Source organism: Eptatretus burgeri, chromosome 4, assembly GCF_056783735.1.
Source record: "Eptatretus burgeri isolate ZD-2024b chromosome 4, Ebu_testis_v1, whole genome shotgun sequence".
NCBI lineage: Eukaryota > Metazoa > Chordata > Myxini > Myxiniformes > Myxinidae > Eptatretus > Eptatretus burgeri.
The window spans coordinates 37,891,830-37,908,887 of NC_140964.1; the positions used below are offsets into that span (position 1 = coordinate 37,891,830).

General features: G+C 44.8%; 1 protein-coding gene across 3 annotated transcripts in view; it reads right to left on the reverse strand.

The window, feature by feature from the left end:
• Positions 1-1,103: 1,103 nt before the first annotated feature.
• HECTD1 (HECT domain E3 ubiquitin protein ligase 1) overlaps positions 1,104-17,058 on the reverse strand; it is a 98,963-nt gene continuing 83,008 nt past the window's right edge. For 2 of the 3 annotated variants that reach the window (XM_085877449.1, XM_085877450.1), the window contains exons 32-40: positions 16,186-16,313; positions 15,742-15,943; positions 15,418-15,543; positions 13,968-14,575; positions 13,441-13,519; positions 13,223-13,316; positions 10,597-10,747; positions 9,009-9,153; positions 1,104-1,793 (exon numbers count right to left, since the gene is read on the reverse strand). In XM_085877449.1, the coding sequence (XP_085733575.1) occupies positions 1,656-1,793; positions 9,009-9,153; positions 10,597-10,747; positions 13,223-13,316; positions 13,441-13,519; positions 13,968-14,575; positions 15,418-15,543; positions 15,742-15,943; positions 16,186-16,313 (1,671 nt within the window). In that variant the 3' untranslated portion in view covers positions 1,104-1,655. Of the gene's footprint in view, positions 1,794-3,784; positions 3,849-9,008; positions 9,154-10,596; positions 10,748-13,222; positions 13,317-13,440; positions 13,520-13,967; positions 14,576-15,417; positions 15,544-15,741; positions 15,944-16,185; positions 16,314-17,058 lie in introns of all 3 variants that reach the window. The other variant, XM_085877452.1, reaches the window with a different exon arrangement.

Here is a 17,058-nt window from a genome sequence, read left to right on the forward strand (position 1 = left end):
TTGAAAGTGCCACATTGGCTGTCAAAGTGATATAATCACTTGTTCATCATGTGGCATCAATTAAAAATTAAAAGAAACAAGATTCCAATTGGTGTGACTCATCTACATATTACAGAGCAAATGGATCCACTCCTCTCACCTCCCCTCCTTTTCGTACACACACACACACACACACACACACACACACACACACACACACACACACACACACACACACACACACACACACACACAATGCTGTTGGTACATGACCAGCAATTGACCATGTACCAGTGAGTGAGAGTGTTGAATCTATCTATAATTCCAGCAATGTGTGTGTGTGTGTGTGTGTGTGTGTGTGTGTGTGTGTGTGTGTGTGTGTGTGTGTGTGTGTGTGTGTGTGTGTGTGTGTGTGTGTGTGTGTGTCCGCTGTTTCTTGACAACCTCTGGTCCGATCTAATTGAAACTTGCCAGGTATATTGCTGGGGACCCGAGGATGTGCCTTTTCAAGGTTTGATATTAATCGGACAAGTGCTTCCCAAGTTATGGCCATTTATTTACCAAACCAATGGGAAGACACGTTGTTGCGTGGGCGTGGCCGATGGGGGAAGGGAAGCACAGCCACGTTCCCCATTACGGGTTACAACGTACGGGCTTCTGGAGAGTGATGACTTCGTGTATTCTAATAATTTCTCGATTTCTTATGCGCATTTATAAACAGAATGGCCCAAGTTATGATCGTTTTAATATTAGACGGTGTATAAATTTCAGAAACATCAGAGTGCTGGTATGCTCCGAACCAGGAAGTAAATTTTTTCTCTCTCTTCTCTTCTTGTTTTTCCTTGCCACGACATTGCGAAAAGGTAAAATACGTTGGCGCTAATTGAATAATTGGGTATTAAAAATAAATTGCGAATAATCGTAACTGCGAATAATATCGAACTTCCGGGTCACGCACGTACGGGCACGTGAGAGCGAAGAAACGGCCTGTGTGGTTTATTTATTTATTATTATTTTTTATTTTTTTATGGGCACGTAATAGTAATTACAAGGTGAAGAGGTTGGGGGAGCAGGGTGAGGGACAGTGAAGCGGGCAACAGAAAAACATTAGTCTTCTTCAAAAACATATTCCATAGCATTTATTCACGATTACATAAATGGCATCATTTTGTGGGGAATAAAAATAAATAAGAGTACACGACAAAGTAACTAAAACTATTACATCAAAATGTTGGCCATCTCATCAAGAGCGACATTTTTCAGGAACGCTGCCTTTTCCATCCACATCTACAAACTGTGGCAATTACACAAATCCACAGCATGTCCACAAAGAAAAAGAAAACATTTAAAGTTAATCTACATTTATTTATTGCAAATGAACAAACATGAAATTTAAAACAAAATCACGTGCGTGTAATCTTCAAATTCGTCCGACAGTGGAATGAAACGTGTGGGAGACAAACTTAAGGGTTTTTTTTGACAACAGGCATGCAGTCACAACGAACAATCTGTCACTGAGCGAGGCCTTCCCCACACCTCTCCCTCCCCCATTTATTTACTTAGATGGCTTCCATTTTAACTCGTGTTCAAACAGCTAAAGCCCTTTGTAGAGCCAGAATGAGGCGTGCCGTCGCCTTGTTCAGCAAAATGTGAGCAGGAAAAGAAAGATGAATTAATCAGTTCAAATGGAAGCCTTTCTCCATGGTAGCGGCCAACAAACGTTCCCTCATAATGTCTTCAGAGGAATACTCGGGCAGCTTGAGGTAATGAACACACGTGTTTACAGAAGGGAAGCTTCCATCGGAGGCATCAACCTGAAAAAAATAAAAATAATAATATACATCTATGTACACACACAAATCATGACAATAAATAACCAACAACAAACGTTTTAACTCTAAACTCTGATCTGTTGTTCCCCCAAATGATATAAAAGTATGGCTGGCTGGCAGGCTTGCTTGGGAGGTACACACACTTACCTTTGAGATGTCTGAGCCTGCGTTTGAATCCTAACCCAGCTATAAATTGTCACAATGGTGTTGCACATGTCGGGAGGCACATGTACGTGCTGTCTCTCAGGACATTAAGCTGGAGGACCTGTCTACCAGTGGTGAACATTAAAGATCAAATGGTGTCGTTCGTGAAAAGTAAGTGAGATCTCTGGCACCTTGAACGAATTCCAAATTCCTGCACCTTCAGTCAAGCATCCTGTGTTGGAGCGGTGACCTAATCGAGGATTACAACGCTCGAGAAGACGACTGCTTCAGCAGAACCAGCACTGTAAAGTGCACACAGCACATTGCTCATGTCAGTGTTTGCACCCACGCCCGATAGTCGGGTGGAATGTCAAACTTTCCTTTCCGATTATACACGTTGCTTGTCTGGCAGTTCCTCGTGTCTTATTTATTGATTACACATGGTTCATGAATAACGTTTGCCCATGGCTTGTTACACAAATGTGACTGCAACAGCATCCAAAGTAATGAACTTTCCTACGTGCTAGATCAACCCAGAAAGTACACATGCTTGCACACAATTTTCCTACGAAAAGATGGGAAACAAGATCTGGTGTTGCCAATGCAGTCCCAGGGCAAGGTTATATATATATACACTGAGTGGTTTTCCAATACCTTCCCAGCAGCAGAGAGGGCAATCATTTGGAATATATTCAGGATGCTGTCACCCAATAGCCTACCCTTTTCAGACACCACGGGGTTTTTAAACAACTACAAGCGAATGCCCAGAGACGAGGAAATGTATTTTCCCAAACTATGAACAAAAAAAAATTCTCCACTGAAACCGACTTTAAAGGGGAACCTCAATGCAATTTTTTTTCTTCTGAAAACCATTGAGAATCATTAATCACAGCCGAATTTGAAGGGGGGGGGGGTTATAAAGGACGGATTTTGTATTACAGCAGGCCCATCCCGAACGCGCGTTTCCACATCGCAGTTTAATCGTTGTCGTAAAAGGTGCCGATTGCAGCATGCATCCCTCGCTCTTTCGCAGTCTGGTGCGGAGGGATACACAACCCCACATCTCCGTCTCACCTCAAAGCCCTAACTGCCACTCAGTTGATCTTTCGATATTGTGCGACATCACGTGATTTAGTTAGATATCGCACAATTTAGTTTGATATTGCGGGGTGTTCGTGACAGTAAATAGTTATGAAGAAAAAGAACATGTGTGGTTTTAGTGAAATAAGGCAAATTAAACATTATAAAATGTTATTAAAAGCTTTTAAAGTAAGAAGCAAATCAATTCAAATCCGAGGAACGTTCGACTAATTGGGAAGTAATGTGAAAAGAAGAAATAAAGAATGAACCAAGGAAATGTGAAGCAGAACGAGTTCACAATTAATTTTTTTTTGAGCGAAAATATTTGTTTTTTTTTGTTTTGAAACGAGGAGGGGGGAAATAAGATAAAGTTGAGGAGTGTGAAGGAGAATGAGGAACGTATTGTTACGGTTGTGGAAATTCACAGGACACCAACAAGGATATCCCCAAGTATCAGTCGCTAGTGAAGGAATCAGTTATATCGCTAAGTGTGTGTTCAGATAGATTTTCCCACCGATGTTTAAAGGGCTGTGATCTTTGAGTTAGCCGTTTTTCTTTACTATCGTTATTTTGGACCAACCACAACACCAACGACCAACCACCTTCTCCACCACGCCTCACCAACCACCTTCTCCACCACGCCACCCACCAAGTCAACCAACCACCCTCTCCACACCGCCTTCATAACGACGACATCTCCCCACCATCTCCTAAAACACATCTCCCCCACCCGAATAACATCGCCTCACCTTCATCTCCGCAAACGCCGCCATCTTTGCACCAGCCACGGCGAGTCCCCAGCGAACAGCGTCGCTGCAAACAGATGCGGGGGGTTCTTAGTTGGCGCCAGCGACGGTGATTTCACGCACGTCCGCTCTCCGAGCAAGTTTGGGTGATTTCGCGGACGTCCGCTCTCCGAGCAAGTTTGGGTGATTTCGCGCACGTCCGCTCTGTGGAAGCTTCGCGTCGGAATTCGGATAACAGGAGAAAAAGGGGTGGGGCCTGTGGAGGTCAGAGGTCAGAGAGCGGAGGTCAGATCTCGTCTCTCGAGCCCTATCAAAGGCCGTGCAGAGCGCCAGTTTAGTGAGTTGGGAGGCGGTCGGTGGAGTCAGTCGCTGAAGTCTGGAGTCGGGAGAACACAGGCGGGGGCAAAGTCCAGGGGAGCGGAGGACACGCAAGACGGAGAGCGTGGCTGAGCCTGCTGTGCCATGCAGACCTGCGCATTCGTGTGAGGAGAGCCGGAGAGAGCTCGCCAGCCAGCGCCAAATGATCTGAGGTGATCAGGCTTCAGGACAGTCCGAGCATCGTTGAGGAACGGACCGGTTCTTACAAAGAGCATCAACATTGAAAGAGCATCAAAACCTGTTCGTTCCTCTCAGCGTGTCGCCGGCTGAGGCCCGACTCACCCGGCCGCTTGGCAAGGCCTGGGCACAACCGCGGTTACGTTAGCTGCCGTGGGGAAGGAGCGTCGCCCCATCGAGGCACCATGAGGGTGGAGGTAACCTGCAACGGTCTCGTGGAACTCCTTCGGTCCACCAAGTTCCACGAAATAAAGGCCTACGGGCCCAGTCTGAACTAGTCTTTGAGGGGGTCTTTTCCTTGCTTTTATTTGTGTGAATGTTGTGGCGCCATGTTCCGCAAGTAGAACTGCGTAAGTGCTTGTGAATAATGATACTAGACGGTTTTAGTGCTTTGCCTTGTTCGTGTCTTGTCCCTTTCCCGCCAATTCCATTGCTTTTCTGCATACGTGCATGTTGGTGTTTTGATTCCATACCTGCATGCTTGATGGTATACGTGTCGTTTAATAAATAAATGTCCTTGTGTGAATGTTAACCCGTTCGTCGTGTCCTCTTTACCCATTGAACTGCCGTATTGCTCTCGGAATAGCGAGCGTTTTAATAGCCGATAGAATAATTGGGTCCAACGAGGCCTGGCGATAATACACCGCTCGGTTATCCCAGAACGGAACGAACCGCTTAAGCGGTTTGTGTCCAAGCAGGCCTTCGTTGAGGTACGGTCTCTTGGTAGTATGCCCACGCGAATACTTAGGTATATCGATAATTCGGCGATTGACCCTGTCGCGCGCGGGTAGAGTGTTGACTAGGCCGTGGTGTGCGCTTAGAACACACCCGTGACTGGTTTTCGGCGTTGTTCCGGAAAGTCGCGACTGGATTGTCCGTCCGGCGGGCGAGACGGCCGCCATCGGCTAAAGCGGCTGTTCGCGCATGCCGGCGGGTGCAAATTCGTAACAGTATATTGGGAGGTTTTCGCTCGTCTTCATGGAGTCCCTCGACTCTCCCGAAGAAACCAGGCAATCCTCTATGGAATCAGACTCGGACATTGTGCCATAAACTCCTATCATCATAAAAAGTAAGTGCAAGTTCAAGTGTTTTACATTTTCACTACATGTTAAAAAAAAAGTCAAGAAATTTTTAGAGTTGGTTTCCCTAACCCTATTTTTCCCATAAGGTCTTAACTTTGCGCATCACAGTTTTGCCCAACGCCAGGTTTTTCAAGAACGTATCCCTTGCGAATGGGGAGAGTGCTGTAATTGATAAATCAGTTTATATATTACTCAAGCTGAAATACCCATCATCGCCAGACAGCACGGGCGCCATGGACAAAATGGACGACAAATGCTTTGTGCCACTGTCGCAAGGTAACCAGGTGTCTTGTACGTTTATAGGATCATCCAGTTTCATACTTTTCTCGGATGCCATTTGTGTCCGTGCCGTGTCCTACCATCATGTCCGTGAGGTGTTCATGTCCCTCGTCAGTAGATGGAGGATTATGGAAGAGGGTGGAGGGTTGGGATGTAGGATGGTGGTGGGTATTGTGGGGTGATGATTTATGGTGTATTTTTTTTTTGGCGTCCCGAGGGCAAATCCTCTTGGAGGAGTAGATGACGATACATACTTCCTCTCCACTATAAATAAACGGTGGTTCATTTGATTTGCAGAAATTTGTGTTGATAATAGATAATTATTTTCAGGTGCTCTTGTGGTAACTGTAATGTCCGGGGAGCAGTGAGGGACGGAGGGTCGTGAGGGTTGTCGTACATCCGGGGACGCAATAAACAGAGTTGCACTACTACGAGCCTCTAGCGGGCGCGAACAGCTATATGCATTGCAGACACGTGACTATCATCACAACTCCTCCACACCCCCTCAACGCTCTATGCCAATACACCACACTCCTCCCTCCTAAAAGTACGATTATAAAATGACAATGACAATACCAAAAATCATTGGCACTCCGACAACAAAAAGAAACTCGTGCCAAAACGGCACTCAGCAAAAGCATTGGCACCATGATACAAAAAGCAACTGGTGAAAAAGAAGAACACTAATCATCCAAAAGCACCAGGTTTCTCGATCCGCCCCAAGCAGATAGCGCCCCCAGAAGCCCCATGCTTACACGCCTTCTGGCGAGGTCGAGGTGACACCCCAGGCGAACCTCCCCCGGCACCATCAAATGCCCCCGGTCGACAAGTTGGCTCATCTCCCTCAGACAGTACCGAATAAGGTAAGCACCCCGAGCCTGCAAGCCCCACGGGCGCCAGCACGGCTGACCTTGGCGAGATCGGAGGTTTGCGCTCCATGGCGCCTGGCACGTCTAACCTTGGCAATATCAGGGGTGGGGTGATGCTGAACAGCGAACCTGCCCCGGCTCCCCGCCATCAACCCAAACCAGGCAATTAGCCAGCTCCATTACCAGCTGTCCCACACCAAAATCGCGCACCAGCGCCAGGCGCAACACCGCCCCCTGCCACCGACCTCTGAGGTCGCAGCAAATCCAGCCGAGACTTCAATGCACGTCCATACAGAAAATCAGCGTCGGCTGGATGCATAGCAATGTCATACAGTAGCAGAAACATCGTCTGCGCAGATGCAAACTTCCCTTTACGTACAGCGCGTTCCCACAGTATAATTCTAACACATGAGGCTGAAGCGAACTGCGGACTGTCATCGAAGACCGGGATCGGGAAGACCTCTTTATTCGCAACGATCGCCCGCAAGTTCTTCACATGAAAGAAAGCATCGATCCCAATCAAACACATTTTGCTCACACACGAACCGTCGACATTTGCTTCTATAACGCCATGCTTAATGACTCGTGCTGCGAGAATCAAACATGCAACAATCAACAAATCATGAACCACGCTGCGAGCAAGCCTCTTGGTTGTAACGACGTCGAGGCGACTTGCGTGCAGGTCCTCATCTGAACGTCGAAGAGGAAACCGTCGATGGTCGCGAACCGCGAACTTCTCGGATGCGACCGGTTCGCTTTGGACTTGGCACAGTGCCAACACATCAACCCAGTTGGTTGATCCAGACGAAGGTGGACCCTCCGCGCAAGGCAAGCGTGAGAGCCCGTCACAGCTGGCATGCTCCCCGTTGCTCCGGAACCATATTTCATAGTTGCAGGAAGCAATGAACGGACACCAATGTTGTATCGCCGCGGCCCCTGCCACTGGGACCTCACCCTCGGCTCTCGAGGGAGGCCCGGGCCCAAACGGAGGTACGGGGCCCGAAAGAGACACAGGCGCACCTGGAGGTACGAACTCCGAAAGAGGAACCTCCTCCCACCGACTCTCTAATCGGCTCGGCACGGGACGTCCAAGGTGAATGGCTGGCGCCGTCCCGTCTCGTTGAATGCGGGCCAACCAGCTCCGACCCAAAAGGGCGGGGCCCTCCCCTCGCACCAAGAACAGCAAGAGCTCGACCCGCTGACCTTGATGGGCAACCAAGGCGTGTGCCCTGCCAACCGCTGGTAGCGCTGCACCGGCATACATGTGCAACGTGAGGGGCGACCTGAAAAGGTGTAGACCGGGGAGTGCACGAGCGGTGTGCTCGCTTATTATCGACACCGCCGCTCTGGTATCAACTTGAAACACGATCGGCGTTCCATTCACAAAACCTCGCACAGGTTGCATGTCTCGACCCGGGACGTAAAAGCGTACGTCATGCACAAAACATCGTACCGGCTGTAGGTCTCACCCCGCGTCGCTGGGGTACCCTCGCACATCGCCATCCATGACCGTTATGGTGGCCAATGACACTTGGCACACACGCCGTAGATGAACAGGGCGTGAACGCGGGCGTGAACAGGGATATGCATTGCAGACACATGACTATCATCACAACTCCTCCATGCCCCCTCAACGCTCTATGCCAATACACCACAGTAACTGCCAGGCGATGGCAACAGGTGTTTGATTCACCGCTCAAATAGTCTGTGTACATTTACTGTTAGCTCTGTGGAGATGGTGTTACAGTATTGAGTAATGGTTGTTTCTTCAGCTTAATCATGGGAGGATAACCACAAGATCTGCAGCCATGTCTAGTGTTTCATAACGGTGCTCTGCAACATGTCGGATTGTAGAGGCGTATGGGTGTCAATGAACATTTTGTAGGCACGATCCACACTCAGGTATTTCGTACAAACCTCATCTAATTTCTGGCAAACTTAGGGTGCTTCGGCCATTGGTGGAGCATGAAACATCACGGTTTGTAAAACCACTACCAAGGAAGCATTGACTTGGCACACTTATGGAAAATCAAAAATTATTCGCCGTTTGAATTGATTCATACCGCGATGTAACCCGTATGCAGTACAGATGTGGTGGGCTATTGGCTAATCAGGTGGCCAGGTGTGATGTCATGGCTAATCTAAAGAAGAAGATTTTGACTTTTGATCACAAATTTACCGACTTTATAATTCGGAAATCAGAAGACGACATCAATTTTGTCGGGTATCAAGGGATAGATTATCGTTGAAGTGGTCTGATCGTTTGGGTTCCCCTTTAAGATTACAAAAGCGAAAAAGGAACTTTTAATCATTCCTTGAGAAAAAAAAAAAAAAAAAAAAAGTTTTAAATCAGACAATGACCTTCTCAAAGCAGATAAACACACATCACTCACAATAAGAGGGGTTCTTCTTATAGTACTCTACACTTTCCACTCCACTCACCTTTCTGACAATAGTGAGACGGGGATGTAGGTTTGACAAGCCACCAGGAGGCAGTGATGAACAACCTGTTGTGAACTGCAGGAAGGCCTTGCGTTCGTGTGGGGCCATCTTGCAAAGCACACTCACAAAGCGTAAAAAGCCCGGGCTGTGAACACAATGCCATTCGCATCCAATGGTTATTGCGAAAATACAACTATGTTCCAAATGAGCTAACGAGACAGCTACCATATTTTTCGGCATACAAGTCGATACGTCTCCCCCCCCCCCCGCCCCGGAAGTCCAGGCCTCAACTTGTACTCATAATCTCCTTATCTCTGGTATAAGCCAGTGCCCGATAATGATTCTGGAGCTCGTTCTAAATACTGTACCTCTATATGATGACAAGCATGTTGAAAAACTATTTACATTCATCATTTATCTGAAAGGTCGTCTCACAAAGTATTTCAAATAACATAAGCACAAAAATCGCTCAATATTCATGACCCTGGAAGTATCGTACACAGTGATGTGTTGTGCATGTCAGGAAGGGACTACACCTCTATTGTTCTGACAGTTTTTTTTCTAACTACTGTAGTTGATGTTGCTTTGTCTTCTACTCCAAAAATTATCTTATGAATGAAGGAAAGCAAAGGGGGGAAAAAAAAAGACTTAAGGGGGGGAAAAAAAAAAGACTTAAACACTGAAAAATATGGTAATTTTTAACTCTTATTTCTCAAATTCTATCTCTTTTCATTTGTGAGGTTGAAGAGCAAGCATGCAGCACATGGATCTCCCTAAGCAATGCAGACAGTTTAAGAATAAAGCAACCAGAACAATGAGGCAACTAATTTGGAAGAAAACAAACAAAATAACAAAAACAAGAAGACATCATGCAGAGCACGATACTTGCAAAATCCATAAAACAAATTTGACATCAAAAATAATTGGTGGCTGAATTCAATGACCAAACATGCAACTCCTCTTCAAATTACAAGTCAATCGGATGAAAATTGTCAATTTTAGAAATCCGATCGATGTTGACCTCAAAAATAATTTGTGGTTGAATTCATTGATCCGAGACATAAATCCTCTTCAAATTTCAAATCAATTGGATGAAAATTGAGGATTTTATAAATACCACTTTCGTTGTTTACCTTTGGCCTATGTTGACCTTAAAAACAATAGGGTTCTTGCTTATGACAAATTCTACCATGTGGTGAAGTTTTGTGAAGATTGGTTTAAAATTGCGACCTGAAGGCGACAGACAGAATAACAAAATCAACTAACCAATATACTTGAAAAATCTTTGATTTTGCAAATAACAAGAGTTGCCCAAGTTATGTCAAACGAGCCTCAACAAGGTATACAAAAAAATAAAAAAAAATAAACAATTTCACTCCAACCTAAAATAAAATTAAAAAATAAAATGAAAAATTTTTTTCAAAAAGAAAAAAGAAAAAAAAAACAAACCAAAAAAAGGTACAGTGTTCCTGCCAGGTGTTTGGTTTGAATAGGCATAAGAACAATAAGAACAGGCCAACCATCAAAATTAGTTCCAATATTACATCAATTACAAGGAGACAGGTACCAAACAACATGAAACAGTCACCTCTCTCTCGTGTAGCCGAGCTTTGGCTCTGTGTAGTTAATGATGTCCTCAGCTGTCCAAGAGGGACACTGATCTCCACAAAGTATGAGCTGCACCTCCTCAGGGGTGAATGGGCTGAGCTTTTCCATGGGAAACACAAGATTGAAACCATCTGCAAAGTGGCGCATGCACACTGGATTGAGGCAATGCATTCAAATAATTTGCTCGAATTAGCACAAGTATGAAGGAAAAGTAAAAAGTTAAAAAAGGCTCCTTTTTAAATTTATTTTAAATGTACGAACAGTCAGTACATGGAACAGTGGAATTGGCAACTAGTCTTGCTTGTGGAGGCTAGTGCCGATCTGCATCTGTGGACAGGTAGAACAATGGATGGAATCTTGAGCAACATGATAACCACCATAGGAAGCCAGGAAAAGCTGATATTTCAGGTGTTAACCCTTCCTCGGAAAGGCGTGGGGGTTTTAAAGTGCTCTCTGGCAATGACAAAGGGGGGTTAAATGCCTGAAACATCAGCTTCTCTTGTTTCTTGGATAACACCGATAAATGCTCTGTTGATTCCAAAGGCTCATGGAACAGTTTATCATAAAGGATAATGGGAATAAATAAAGTTGATTAGTTAAAAAAAAGCAATAAAAAAATAAAGACGTAAAGGGTGATCAGCAAGAAACAAACAAACAAACAAAAAAAAAAAAAACAGAAAAGAGGATTTCGTTTGCTCGTTTATCACTTTGAAAGCAACTTTTTGTCAATATATTTCAATTGCAGTTATGGCCGTGTTATCAGTCGGTTCCAAATAAAAAAAAAACCCCCGAGCGGGAGTGCCGGTCATCTCTACCAGAGGTCGAAAGTAACTCTGTGCCAGACTGGAATAGGGGCAGTTCATAAAGTACGTACGCTCTACTTCCGGCTTTCAAAACCACCCACCCCCCTCTGTATGCAGCCGTCGTACCACCCACGCACCCCTGCACGCAGCCCGTACGCGGGCTTTAAACCACCCACCCACCCCTGTACGCAGCCCGTATGTGGGCTTTAAACCACCCACCCCCCTCATACATCGCGAATCGCTTGCAAAGCCAGCAGTTCCTTATGAACTGATGTTTGCAAGTCATGACAATGCAGTCCCTAGCGGTGTAATTTACCTTTTTCTTTTAATATCACAGCACGTCATTTATGAAAATAAAAGTACAAATTGACATTCAAGACAATGTTAATGTCATAAATGAAAGCAAGTGTGCATATAAACTTGTGTTCCATTGTTTTAGTTAAATCTGACAAAAGCTTCAAATGTAATATTTGTCTTGGAGAGTTCCGGTTCTTAAGTTAATACTTTTATTTTTGTATGTACTTTATGAACGGCCCATACGGGGAATCAGAGCGAAGTTTGAAGGGCTATAAAATCGGAACGAGAGCAAATTTCAAAAATATGGCTTATGTTGTTCTTGATAATAGTCCATAGTATCTGAATCACTAATAACATTTGATCTCTCTTGATAAATGAGGGAGGAGATACGATTTGAAAGACGATTTTCGCAACTTTGACAGCCTCGTGACGTTGACCTCGACCTTGGACGACCTTGAAAGTTATATCGTTGTGCATGTCTCATAGACTTCTATCCATTCCACTATTGGTTATTTGTCTCCACTCGGTCTGAGTGTGGACGGACGTACGGACGGGCGGACAGACTTCGAGACTGTTATTATTAGGTCATCTTTGCTAAGATGATAGAGATGACCTAAAAATGTATTGGGCCCGATATGTTCTCGTGGATCAGGCATTACATGGTGGAGGTATGCGCTCTATCGAGTGCCCTTCTTGTTTTATGTTATGACAAAACGAATCTCGACTATAAAGTGTGTGTGTGTGTGTGTGTGTGTGTGTGTGTGTGTGTGTGTGTGTGTGTGTGTGTGTCTGTGTGTGTGTGTGTGTGTGTGTGTGTGTGTGTGTGTGTGTGTGTGTGTGTGTGTGTGTGTGTGTGTGTGTGTGTGTGTGTGTGTGTGCGTGCATCACCATTTTCTTAGAGATAGCCAAATGGATTTGTCAAACTTTCAGAGGTTCATCACATCAGTGTGTGACTGAGTTTTCGGCAAAAAAAAACAATTAAAAAAAATATCTCCAAGTCCTTACGATAATTCAGACCAGTTTTTGTTTGTCATGCTACTCCTCCCACAGTTGGGGGCTGATCACATACAGACTTGCTACACAGGATCAACATGACCCCAATTAGTGTACAATTGTTTTTACTTCTGCCGGTGGTATTGGGGGTGGGAGGAGGGGGTAAGGGGGGAGGGAGGGAGGACGACACAAATTCTCTATGTAAATGTGTATTGTGTAGTACCCCCTCCAGGTGGGAGAGAGTATTACAAGTCTCTATTAACTACAGTATTCCTGTCCCCACATTTTCCAGTGCAGTTAGGTGTCTTCATTTATTAGCAGTAGGTATGTCTTTGCTTCAAGCACATAACACTGGTTATTTATTTTGCCCACAGAGTTGCCAGTTGCCAAAATACCGCCCAAATAAAGGTTTGCTTCAGAATAACGTGTTGCATGCTTAGAACAAGATCGCCCATAGTGTGGGTACTCTGCTCGTCATCTCAAAAGCAAAACACTGGCGAGTGTAAACATCACCTCTGAATGCCTCGACTTGTTTTCTAATCCCACTATGGTGGCAGAAATCCAACATTAAATCCACATATTCTTCTGCATTTTCCATAGTCACCATCTGCAAAAATGAGGAAGTGATTGAATCAGTTTTGTCAGAGGCTCCCCAAAACATTGCACAAAAAACATGAAAATGAAAGCAATTTAATTTGTGAAAGTGACAAAGTAATGAGGCTGGGTCAAACCTCATCCTCTCCATTGGGTTTGAGATCAACAGCACTGAATCCATACACCTTCGATGATGGATAAAACTGAAATGTTAACCTGGAAGTGCAAAGAAATAAAGGATAAAATATACCATCAGAGATGGGGAATCCCCTGCCATTGAATGAAAAAGGTCATACATATTCCAGATAATGAGGGAGGTGAATTGGAAACAAGACACCATTTGGTCATCATCTCAAAAAAGTTCCCCATGGGTGAGGAACGTAGTAACCAAAAATAATTGAAATCAGATAAGCGGTTTTCCATTTATTGCAAAAAACATTTTTTCCAAGATGGCCACCCCAGTCGGCCATCTTGGATCCGGCCACGCCCAAAATCAATAGGGTTCTTCCTTTTCAGGTGGTACACGGACAGCCGGACGACCTGGGTGACAACAATATCCCCTTTCCGCCACGCGGCGAGGGATAAAAACTGCACAGGACATCCAATAGACATATATAATACATCAGTCAAGCTATCCACTTCATTCCCTCCTTCAACAACTTACCCGAGGTCCTCGACACTGAGGAACGACCCAGAGGCAGTTGAATTTTTGAGCACCAAATCCTGGAGCATTGTGTTTCGTGCATCCTCTGAGAGCGACCTGTTCCCAAGGATTTGCCTCCTCCTTACAGCAAGCTCTTTCAACTCACAGAGAATTTTAGCCTTTTGCGGCCACATCTCTTCCATGTCCTCCCAAGTGAGTATTTTGTGAAACCATGCCGGGGACTTTGGCTTCGGAGGCTCTAAAATAAATTCATATTTTTCATCCTCGTCTTCGCTTCCAACATCAATGTCGTCGGGAAATTCGTCTTGAGAGGCCTCCAACGTTTCGGAGGAAATGTCGCCATAAGTGTAATCGCTGCAGTCACAAATCAACTTGCAGCTCGTGTATTCTATGCTGCTTCTGCACATCAGTTTGAAAAATGAGTGAGATAAGGGGATGTCCACAAGACGGTTGTCTTGAATGCACTTGGCGAGGAAAATACCAAAAAAGTAAAATAGTTTAATCACACGCTCCATATCATCACTGTCCTGGGGCAATGGAGTAGGAAAGAGTCCAGCAGAATGCTGCACGTAGTACCCTGGAGATTTCAATCGATCACCAACATCAACCTGAATAAATAAAATCATTAAATGATGCAACTCATTTTCATCACAATTGATGACTTCATCACCGTCACCGACTTCAAACATCACCAATAGATTGTGAAAGACTAAGGTATTCAACATGAAACAATGTAGGAACAAATAAATAAAAATTACAGCAACATTGGCATTATCATGTAAAACACCAACTGTTTGAAGTCTAAAAGGTGTTACTTTAATTGCAGTTGCCTTCCTTCCTCCCGTCAAACCGCACACTCAATGTCAGACATGCCATTCTTGAAAACTCCGGTATCTAAAGTTATCCTTGTAATTGTTGCAAATATCCACCCCAGTCAACAAAAGTCAAGCATAGAATACACCATGAGAGATCTGAGGTCAATACAACTGCATCACTGTGCAGATGATCCAGACGAGATGCTTGACAACTATTAAACATACCGATTTGTATTCCATTATTTAACTGTTTCAATGTGCTGGTAATCACCCATGATCAACATCAAACTCCATACTTTTGCAAGGATATCCAGTATAAGAACATTTTTTTTAAAAACAAAAAAAAGAGAAAAGCATTCTTTAATGCAATAGCAGTCATGTCCAGGAGTTAAGGATCAGACCACATAGTTCAATGTGATTGGGACCATAGAAGGTGCAGTTTCGTGGGACATCACTGAACTCGAGAGAAGTCTCCAGAAAACTAGAACTCCAGAAGTTGAGAGCCTTGATTATTGGTGGCAATAAATATTACAGCAGGCTTCAAGGAAGAAACGTTCCTGGTGAATGCAAGACCCGGCATCGAATAACAGAACAATTCCAACTGGAGGATAGCAAACATCAGGTACGCAACTAACCTGATGCGATAAATCGTCATCACAGAGCCAGATGCCCAGACTCTTCCGCTGAAACTCAGCAGCCAGAAGAGCATAAAACTCGAGCGTAGGGCCAAGGCCTGTACCCTCCTCACCGATGAATTCAACCTGCACAGGGAAGTATTTACAATCATTACAGCAAGCAGCAGCGGCGGCGGCAATACATAAGACACATGTATCACATGGGTGCACAAGGATGCTGCCGCAAGGCCAGATTTGAAACTATGGTGCCAAAAGTACCCAAAAGCAGCAACACTGCAAAAATAAATAAAATAAAATAAAATAAAGAATGAAGGATCGCAATACCTCCAAGACAGATTTCTTTGCCGCGTGAATGTGCATCACATTCTCAGCCCAATCCATGAGCGAGTCCTCTCGAGGAACTTTAACCCTCTCGTGCTTGAGCCGTCCGACTCGAAACTCGCCCGGGTCATCTCTTCGGGAGGATGAGGTCATCCTCGCACGCTCCACTGAAGCTTCACGTTTATTCTGAATCCAAACAACAGCCCTGATGGAAACACATTGGAGGACGGGTAAATTTTCCAACACAAAGTTAACCTTCTGTGCTTTTTCTATTTTCATTTTTCAATCTCCCATCAAAAACTGTTGAATCAACAAATGGATTAACAGTCTCCATAATCAGGATGTACAGGAGTGATAAGGATGTGCTTGACAGACACCTTCAGCAAAAAAGCAAGATTTCACAGAAAATCTGCAATTCTAAAAGCATATAAACAGCTCGGTGCTCACCTGGAGACACCAAACGCTGTGCAATTGAAGTAAAGCTGACGTGTTTCAAAGGGAATGAGGAATGGACATTTGCTGTTCAGCTTTTCACACCAGTCGGGTAAAGCTCCGCTGGCCAATGCCAAAGGTTCCTTCACAAGTAGAGTAAAGGGAAGGGGATATCACAAGGCTGGTATCCATAATCTGCACAAGCCACTCCAAACCCATTGGACTACCTCGAGCAACAGATTACTCTCCATAATCACGGGATGTTTACCTAATCTGTGTTGTGTACAGTCTACCTCACATCAGTCACCTGAATGCTGTGGAATCAAAAGCTATCATCATTGGCATCTCCCAAATGAAGCAAAGGCACAAAGCCTGTTGCTCTCAGACCAGTTGACAGCCTCTCCTATGATCTTGATACCCCTGCTCTGTCCTACAAGCCTCCTCAGCTCCTCCAGTGTGCAGGTCTTCCACTCGTCACTCCCATCTGGATAAAGTTCCAAGATCTCGACTAACTGCCCACTTACGCTTATTTGTTTCTCTTCACCGCCGTTTGTAGGACTGCCATCCCGAAGCTATTCAATCCCACCATTCTTTTCATTGCTTCAAGTTGACAGTACATCACACCACCCACCCACATGAACTTTAACTGGAAATATTTTCTACCCCACCCCTCCCCCCAATCTCCCCCACTAGGTGCTCTAACCCAACCCTCTTTTTGTTGGTAACAATTTCCTCCAATCTCCTTAACCTGTCTGTTCATTTCCTTTGGTACTGCATCCATCTGTTTCTCTCATTGTTCCAATATCAGCATGCTGCCTTTTTGCTCTCCAAAAATCACCAACAACCTTGAGCCAGACTGGATAAATGTGGCAAGGGGTGCACATTTTG